General features: G+C 41.8%; 1 protein-coding gene across 1 annotated transcript; it reads right to left on the bottom strand.

Moving 5' to 3' along the window:
• Window positions 1-1456: 1456 nt before the first annotated feature.
• On the bottom strand, window positions 1457-9256 carry LOC139420203 (methanethiol oxidase-like). Its single transcript, XM_071170039.1, has 12 exons — window positions 8932-9256; window positions 6118-6174; window positions 5522-5634; window positions 5172-5357; window positions 4720-4840; window positions 3961-4143; window positions 3694-3875; window positions 3512-3590; window positions 3209-3330; window positions 2591-2683; window positions 2332-2450; window positions 1457-1907 (listed from the first exon to the last, which is right to left on the bottom strand). The coding sequence occupies exons 1-12, from the start codon at window positions 9239-9241 to the stop codon at window positions 1745-1747; spliced, it is 1728 nt and encodes a 575-aa protein (XP_071026140.1). The 5' UTR covers window positions 9242-9256; the 3' UTR covers window positions 1457-1744.
• Between the last annotated feature and the right edge of the window lie 479 nt (window positions 9257-9735).

Here is a 9735-nt window from a genome sequence, read left to right as displayed (position 1 = left end):
TTATGACCAGTCCTCCCCTCAGCAGCCTACACTGACATAGACCTATCCTTTACCAGTGTATTGATAATATACCTTTCATTACTATACACTTGTTTGTGTCATAGCGGATGACTAAGTGTATCGCTGGAAGCTTCCAGAGATGTAGAAGTACTATTGCCACAGATATAAAAATGCCTTTTATGGGTCAATAGTATGCTTGGTTTCCCCACTTTGTCACAGTGCTTTGACTTGGATTACACAGTTGTGCTCTGCCTGGCTGCTGTGGATGCAGGAGGGGGATGTAGCGGTGCATCACTACTACTCTCCTGAGACCTAGAAGTACTGTTGTCCCAGACCATGGTGCATCTTGGGTGTGTTTGTGTGGAGTGTTTGCCCCCCTCTGGAATTTCCACTGTCACACACACGCGTATGGCCAAGCCTGGCATGAATATAGGATTGCCGTGCTGATAGCAATGATCTATTTGCATCATCTGACCATTTTATTTCCTCACTTCTGATGTTAATTAACCACATCTTTGGATCTGAAAGTAGTATGGATTGATTCAGTTTAGGGATGTTGGAAAGTAGCTGCCCAAATCATGCCTGGTGTAAAATTTAGAAAAGTTTATAGGTCACCTGCACCTATGGGCAGTAGCAGGCACTGTTGAGCAAGTATAAATTTTAAGGCTCACTAGCCACTAAATCCAGCCAGCCAAAGGATCTTTGCTCCAGGTCACACATAACCTGGCCACCATCAAAAGTTAGTTATTTTCCAATGCAAACCAGTATTGCCAATATGTTAAGTCCTTTAAAATAAATCCTTGCAGTGATACCCACTGGCCCAAATATTATCTGAAGTGTAACTGACTCACCCAAGCTTGAGAAAGCTTTTGATAGATTTGCTTAAGGGTCATGCTTCAAGGTCATTCCAGACATGTAGTGTAATGAACCATAGCTATGAGACTCAGTGATCAATTATTATTATCATTCTATATAATAATGTAGGAATATGCAGTACATTTATTCAATGTATTTAAAACCATTAATATCTTGCAAATGAACATTATCAATGAGTATTTAAATCAAATGAACTATATAATTATGCAAACCATTATTAATGTAGCAGAATTGGTAGACTGGTGGTTAGAGGTAGTTAGCGTAATAGAGCGTTGGGCCAGTAACTAACTGAAAGGTTGCTGGTTTAAATACCTGCGCCGACAAGGCAAAAAATATGTTGTGCATTTGAGCAAGTCACTTAACCCTCATTTACTATAGGGGCACTGTACTACTATGGCTAACCCTGTAAAACAACATGTTTCACTACACCCATCTAGTTTCCTATTAAATTAAGAGTAAACAATCCAGACATACAGATTCATTCAACCCTGCTGAACACACACACACTCAGGCCATTAAGGAATGATGAAAAATGAGAACGTCTTCATATTCTTAAAAAACAGTACGTCGCCATCAGATGTTACTCTATGAATTCCATATGTTAGAATTTGTTTATTTTTTTAAACCTCAGTTTCACCACTGGCATTGGAAGTAACAAAGAACATTTGGTTCATAGATGAGATAATGACTTAAGGCACAATTATGCATTTAAAGCAAAGCAGCATGGAATGAATAGGCAGCATTATCGGGCATGAGGCTCGAGGGTATGCCTCCTTCCCCACCCGTTCCCAACTAATATGAGTTACATGAAGTCTATGTAAAGTATGATGGGAATGAGAGGGGGAAAACTGGGGCCTCCTGCGTAACTTTACAGCCAGATGTCAGAGGTGCAGTCTCCCCCAGGGTATCGTAGCTCGTGGGCCAAGGCCGGGCCATTGGGCTCTTTCCCAAAGTCGACCAGGAAGTTCTCATTCACCTTGAGGCCACCATTGGCTGTGTTCACGTCAATCTGCATCATAACAGAACCCTCCCTAAGGCAAAGAGAGAAACAGACAAGGGAAAATAAGAAATACAGTCAAGTATTCCATTTGATAGTGTTTCTAGCTATTGGTGTTCAAAACATCTTATTGAAGCAGCCCATGATATTGAATAACACTTATAAGAGCGATAGCATACAAATCCACGTTTTGATAGCTTACAACAAACCTGTTCCTGACATGTGTGCATTGACCACAAGTATGTAAAGTGGTGGGAAATTGTAATACTCGAGTAAAAAGATAGCTTCATAATAAAAAAGTCACCCAGAAAAATACTACTTGAGTAAAAGTATTTGATTTCAAATATACTCAAGTATCATAAGACTATCTACTTAAGTAGTACTTTAAAGTATTTTTACTTAAGTACTTTACACCACTGAGTAATAGAAAAATCTAAGACAGGTGAACAAGTCCTCACTTGATCATTTCCGGGTAGAACTGCTTGTCCCAGCCACTGTAGAGAGAGGTGGTGACGTACAGTCTCTTCCCATCCAGACTGAGCTGCAACATCTGGGGGCTCCCTGGGATCCTCTTCCCCTGGTGTGGATCACATGTACACACAAGTCGTTATCTGCACCTTACAAACACAACCTAAACACCTACTTTTGACCTACTGCAGACATTCTGCTAGTGTGTGTGTGAAGTGAGTTTGGGCATAGATTGTTATTCTTACACACCTTGATTGTGCGTGGGGGTGGTTGGCTCTGATTCTCTGGGTCCTCCAGTACTTTGACAGGGCCATCGTTTAGGATGCTCCCTCCCAAGAAGAGCTGAATACACAGGGAGACAGTCAGTGGACAACTAACAATTTCAGGAGACTGTCCTACCTAGCCCTAGCTACCTTAAGTTGAATGAACTGAGTAAGTCGCTCTGGATAAGAGCGTCTGCTAGATGACCAACATGAAAATGTAGGAGGCCACTTGTTTTTTTTATTTATTTTACCTTTATTTAACTAGGCAAGTCAGTTAAGAAAAAATTCGTATTTTCAATGACGGCCAACAGTGGGTTAACTGCCTGTTCAGGGGCAGAACGACAGATTTGTCAGCTCGGGGGTTTGAACTTGCAACCTTCCGGTTACTAGTCCAACGCTCTAACCACTAGGCTACCCTGCCGACCCTACACAGGTACGCATCACATAGGCAGACTGATGAAGATGATTAATTTAAGTATCCACATAAAAAAAGAACATATGCACTTGTCAGGTTTAATACCTCTGTCCAAGACCATTGCCTGTAAGATGAAACATTTTTGGTGGGTTTAAAATAATCAGCCATGTTGTAAACTTGTGATGTCACCTGGCCAGCCAGACGTGGGTTCCTCCTGTTTGTGATGTCATACTGTCGTATGTCTCCATGCAGCCAGTTACTGAAGTATAGGAAGCGGTCGTCCAGGGAGATCAGAATATCTGTGATCAGACCTGAGATGAACAGATCACACATCAAATTCAGGAAAACCCATTTCATTTGGCATTTCCATTTGATTATGGAACGGGTAGCTACACCCAATTCAAAATCTTCAATATGTACTGGAAGTGTTAAATGTATCCCTAATCTGCAGTACTCTCCCATCAACATTTTCCCAGACACACACACACTCACTTGGCATCACTGGCAAAGCCCATCCCTCCACTTTCTTACTGGGGACGTGGATAACCTTCTCAGCAGCCCATTCTCCTTTCTGTTGATACAGTACCATTTTGTAAGACACTAAGCCAAAAACAAAAGCAAGAGAGATCAGACATGTTATTCTGTTTTTTCCTATGCATTAATGTTTTGCTCACTGGTGTCCTGTAGAAACGGAAGACGGTTCCTTGGAGTGCACAGCCGACGTAGCCCTCCGTGGCGGCGGGATCATGGAGGAAGCGGATCTCCAGAGGAATGGCGCCCTCCTCCCCCAGGTCCAGGGACTGTAGCCGCTTGTGAGTGGTCCAGTCCCACACGTGGATCTTCGATCCATAGAGACCTGCAGACAGAACAGCAGCATTGAAACATTTCTCTCTACTCAACAAGTGTAATACAAAACACATGTATCACCTCTATTTACACACCTTCTTTGACATGTTCCAGGCTGAAACCGTAAGCGAGGGCTTTGGGCGCTCCCCATTCGGTGCTCATCATGACGTTGTGTCGGGGCTGGTACCAGAAGTCATAACCAAAAGGTGCCGCCTCACCAGGCAGCTCCCAGTTACCAACCACCTCAAACGTTTTACCATCCAGCAAGATAAAGCCACCTGAGAGAAACACATCCTGCATCAGTCATCTAATCCAAATGAATATTAACTTGCCTAAATGACACTCCCTTGCCCCGCCCAGTATTCTTTATCATTGTGGATTGTAGAGCCTTAGTCCCTTATTATAAACTGGGTGGTTCCATCCCTAAATGCTGACTGGCTGAAAGCTATGGTATATCATACCGTATACCACGGGTATAACAAAACATTTATTTGTATTGTTCTAATTACGTATGTAACCGGTTTATAATAGCAATTTGGCACCTCAGGGGTTTTTGGTATATGGCCAATATACCACGGCTAAGGGCTGTATCCAGGCACTCCACGTTGCGTCATGCATACGAATAGCCCTTAGCCATGTTATATTGGCCATAAACCACACCCCCTCGGGCCTTATTGCTTAAAATATAGGCGTGTGTTATTCATCCCTATCCTTATGATACAAAGTAAAGTGTTTCAAGGTCACATGCATTGCATGAGGCTGAGGACAAGGAGAGAAGCATCAGGTATTGTCTGCTTTATTTTGCCCAGAACACACCGTCTGTCCCCCTACTGCAGCGTGTTGTCTCCTCCTACCTTTTCCATTGCCAGATGGATCTCCTATGCTGCTGATCATAATCTGGCCACTGCCCAGGCAGTGTGTGGTGTGGGGGTTGGCCAGGCCCGTCTTCCAGAAGATATCCGTGGGCTCCACAATCTGTGAGGAAGCAATCCTTTGGTTTAAATCAGATTACGACCTGCATGGGAAGGACACTTTCCTTTACAAAACAAATGATGCATATTGGGCTGTTGGTGAGAGATGGGTAGGAGGCTTGACCAAATCTGTACATTCAATTGTCTGTTTTTGTTTCGTTGTGTGCTGGAGCTCCTTGTATGACATTGCGTGGTGTTGACTGGATTTGATGTGTCTGTTTCATTTGTTGAGGTTCTGAAAAAAATAATAATTGCACAACAGCTGTGCAACATGGTCATCGAGTACTGTAGTATCACTATAATCAATCACCTGCTGTAGAAGGGTGACCCTTTACCTTGTGCATCTGTGGCGCGCGGGGGTCTGTCCCAGTGTCCACTATGTAGACCCGGGAGGAGATGAGCGAGGGCAGGATAAGTCGGTTGCGCTTCTTGGATGAGTCGCCAAAACAGCTGCTGCAGGCGTTCCAACCAGAGTGGTGTAGCTCGTCATTCAGGTTGGGCATGGGCAGTCTGTGGATGACCTGTAGGCGCAGACATTACCAGGTCACTCTTTAATCCACAAGGTCAAAGGTCATGTATAACACTGTCATCTCTTCAGTATTTAAACTACCGACCACTGTGACTAATGAAGACAGGTGTGAAATCAAAAGCAAGGCAGTGGTTGTTTGATGTAGATCAGCAGTACCTGACAATAAGTAGGAGACTTGGGGTCCACATCGACCGTGGCAAGGTAGTCTGGTTTTTGGATTCCAGTGTTGCGATAAATGCAGGGCAGGTACACAATCTCCTCACGTGGACCTTCAAAAACAAGAGCCCCATTTCAGGAGGCACTACTGTCATTCACTCCTCCTTGACCACAAGAACAAGGACCATGACAAACGCAAATCCCAAAGAGGGATTGATATTAAGGGTTGCACTATTTCCTAGTCAACTGACCAGTCGGGTAAGTTGAGAGTGCTCTGTGGTTTCCCCATCGGGGGAGGTGTTTGTTTTTTTACTGAATATAACCAAACAAAGCGCAAAGAATCAAACCAAAGAATTCCAGTAGCCTACAACTGATGTCTGGTTCCTGCCAATGTTTCAGTAAAATAGACAATTTATGGCATTTGTGCATGTAAATATTTTCATGCAACTGACAAACTCAAGGAACCCCAAAAAAAAATGTTTTTTTAAATAGTCCCGACTTGTCCAATGGGCAAGTGCCCTGTAGACCTTAATGTCAATCCCTCCTAAAACACATGGGGTGAGCTAAGCTGGTCTTTCCCAGAAAACGACACTCACCCTTCATGGCATCCAGTGGGCTTTTGTAGCCAGGTCCACAGCCTGTGCATTTAGTTGCTGAAAAAACAAACCGCAACTGTCTTTTTCATAGAGAGCTCAAAATAACTTTACTACCACACACAGCAATCTCTGTTTTTACTATTACTGCTGAACATCTATGGCAGGTAACCACAGAACTGTCACACCTATAAGTCATATGCATTCGTCATACAGTTGTTGGGCATATGTTTAAAATGACCTAGAAGTTTCATCACAGGTAAGTCACACTTTTCATACTTTTTGTTGTAAAACTGTTGCAGAATGAGTGTGTGAAAGGAGACATTCATTTGTCCACTTTGTCTTCCTTTCCCAAGGTTGCTGTTACTGGCAGCCATCAGAATCGTAGATAAATGCACTTTTACTGTACAAATCTGTAATGCAATGTTATGATTGTGAATGTTAGAGAACAAATCAAATCTGCACAACATGGTCCCAAAAATGCACTGTTTATTTACCCAGCCAATGTTTGACCCTAGGGTCAAAATAAATAAACAGAGCACTGTTTTGTATATCAGTGTGCAGATTCTGTTCATTAATACATCAGAATCATAACATTATATAGCAAGGTCATACAGATATACAGTGTTAACTATTTTTTGGCCAATTGTGTGTGTAAATTTAACAAAACAAAAAATATATTAAAAAATTGACGTTCCCACTATGGTGCCAACACCCCACTGAGAGTTCCTGCTCCCTAATCATATGTCTTGATTTACAGAATAATAGCAAGCCACTCAAGTCAACAGTGCAGACATCGATTCACAAGAGACTGACAGGGTTGGGTCAGTAACCATGATTTTTTTTTCTCCCACCTTTATTTAACCAGGTAGGCTAGTTGAGAACATTCTCATTTACAACTGCGACCTGGCCAAGATAAAGCATAGCAGTGTGAACAGACAACAGAGTTACACATGGAGTAAACAATTAACAAGTCAATAACACAGTAGAAAAAAAAGGGGGGGGGGAAGAGTCTATATACATTGTGTGCAAAAGGCATGAGGTAGGCCAATAATTACAATTTTGCAGATTAACACTGGAGTGATAAATGATCAGATGGTCATGTACAGGTAGAGATACTGGTGTGCAAAAGAGCAGAAAAGTAAATAAATATGAACACTATGGGGATGAGGTTGGTGAAAATGGGTGGGCTATTTACCAATAGACTATGTACAGCTGCAGCGATCGGTTAGCTGCTCAGATAGCAGATGTTTGAAGTTGGTGAGGGAGATAAAAGTCTCCAACTTCAGCGATTTTTGCAATTCGTTCCAGTCACAGGCAGCAGAGAACTGGAACGAAAGGCGGCCAAATGAGGTGTTGGCTTTAGGGATGATCAGTGAGATACACCTGCTGGAGCGCATGCTACGGGTGGGTATTGCCAATGCCAACAATGGTTCAGAGACTGTATAGATTTCAGATAAGCTTCATTAGCATGAATGGTAAGGCTACTGTTGCTAAAGCAAAGTGAGATAATGACATCATATAATGTATATCTGTGGAACTTAGGACTCTGCTGATCCAGAGTGCTGGTTGTCTTTGGCATTGTACCAAATCCTGCCATAATTTAGTGCTGCCTTTACTTGGAATAAACCATTGCTTTTGTCATGATCAAAGCTGTGCCTTTTTCCTTACACCTGGCAAACAATGGTTTTGGCCTAAACCATTGTTGCAGCTGAGAAACAATAGTGAAGAAAAAAAACATGTGGAAACCACAGCAGATGTCAGATATCAAGCAATCTTCCAGGAAACTAGTCTCCAGTCCAACATTTCCCAACACAATTCCTTCTAAGATACACAAGTTCAGCTTCCGTTCATTTAATGGGTTTGACTGTTGCAGGTCCAAAGAAACCTGGATGAGCCTCTTGCATCATTGATGGATCTACCAAATTCTCTGTTATGGAAATAGGCTAGTCTAACTGTCAAAAGGACATTTTCATTTAATTGTAGAAATTAAAATGTAATAATGCATAGAAGGTTGTTGTGGTTCTGCTGAAGCATCATGATAAAGTGGATCATTTAAGATGAACAAGGCAACAAGAGCAAGAAACCTTTCACCTTTCACACTAAACCCCAACCCCCCCCAATTTCCCGTCACTGCACACGAGAATAAACAGCTACTTACGCAGTGTGAAGCAGGTGGCTGCATCATTTAGACCAGTGTTTCCCAACCAGGGGTACTAGGAACCACTGATTTAAACCACCAAACCTATGCAATTGTGTGACCAGGTGTTTAGGTCCATGCTGAAAACACTTTTTACTTTATAAATTCAAAACGGTGTGAGAAAGACAAAGTATCCTATAGTAAAACATAGCAAGCAGCTTAATAAGGGAAACATTACATGATTAAATCTAATTGAGACGCCGCTGTAACTTCCATTTCTTCCAGTCCTTTTGAATTTGTAAGGCAATGCACGAGTGCCAATATGTAAACACATTTGTATACGTCATTGTCGGTTAAACTAACTGACTACTCAGCAATGGAATTCGGATTCACACATTTTCAACAAGAACTGCCGCACGGACGTGCGCAATTACTCACACTTATTTTCGTTTTGGACATATTTCATTAGTTGTCTTACTCAAATATGCATTTATATAACACAATAACACATTCAGCTCTAAGTTAAATTACTAATGAAAAGTTGACACTATGGAGGTGGTTAGCATTATGTTCTAGTCCACGTTTAATCATTAACTTCGTCATTACCCATTTCAACGTTTTGACAGATTTCCTAAAAGCTACGAAAACGAGTGAAAAAGCATGAAGATTGGACAAACCCATCCCGCAGACTTTATTCGTCCAAGGTATCCACAAGGATCCGGGCTTTCTATAAATTCTTTCAGCTGATATGAGAGTGGAGGAATGGTTGGGCAGGTTTTGTAGGGTAAATGACTTGAGGGGAAAAAAAGGGGAGTGTTTATGGCAGCGTAACGTTGCACGTAGAAATAAGTATTGAGTGCATTTCGTTTTGCATGGCCCGGTGCCCCGGCGGTGGAGATTCCGTTTTGCGACCAATAGACAATGGCATGATCTAAAATATATAAACCCCACCCAACCGGGGCACAGGGCGATGCCAAATGAACTCATCCATTAATATATGAAAGAAGAGATACCCCCGCGCGATTGTCCTGCCCTCTGTTATAGTTTGATAAGACTTGCTTTGATGGCAACATAACATTTAGCTGACACGTTTCTGGCGCAAAGCAAGGTAACATGTTCTGCACTATAAAATAAATATGCAGTTTAAAGTGTTGTTTTAGTTTATTTCCTATGGTCCATACTGATTAGATATACGGTCTATTAAACTCACGCTACCTTCCTACTTAGTCAAGGGGTCATCTCTTGCGTAACTCGACATGAGGGAATGTGAGAATAAAGCCACAATCTGGAGTTTTACCAATATTGTGTTTCAGTCCGTAGACAAAAACAACCTATTTCAAATGAGACGCAGCTATGAATGTAAGGACTTAATCTATAAAAGATTGACTGCTTTTTTAATCATATTTTGAAGATATACATTAGACTTAAATGACATCAAAAACAGAAACAGTAAAGTATTAAAAACGTATATTTTGAATTAG

The sequence above is a fragment of the Oncorhynchus clarkii genome, chromosome 2 (genome assembly GCF_045791955.1).
Source record: "Oncorhynchus clarkii lewisi isolate Uvic-CL-2024 chromosome 2, UVic_Ocla_1.0, whole genome shotgun sequence".
Classification (NCBI taxonomy): Eukaryota; Metazoa; Chordata; class Actinopteri; order Salmoniformes; family Salmonidae; genus Oncorhynchus; species Oncorhynchus clarkii.
The sequence above is the reverse complement of the archived record's forward strand: the minus strand, read 5'-3'. Positions and strand labels throughout refer to the sequence as shown.

Excerpts from the sequence above, each read along its gene's own strand:
- LOC139420203 (XM_071170039.1), bottom strand. The coding sequence starts at position 9,241 with ATGAGTTCATTTGGCATCGCCCTGTGCCCCGGTTGGGTGGGGTTTATA. Across the intron at positions 5,635-6,117 it reads CCCACTGGATGCCATGAAGG|GTCCACGTGAGGAGATTGTG; the intron begins GTGAGTGTCGTT and ends TTGTTTTTGAAG. Across the intron at positions 5,358-5,521 it reads AGTCTCCTACTTATTGTCAG|GTCATCCACAGACTGCCCAT; the intron begins GTACTGCTGATC and ends CTGCGCCTACAG.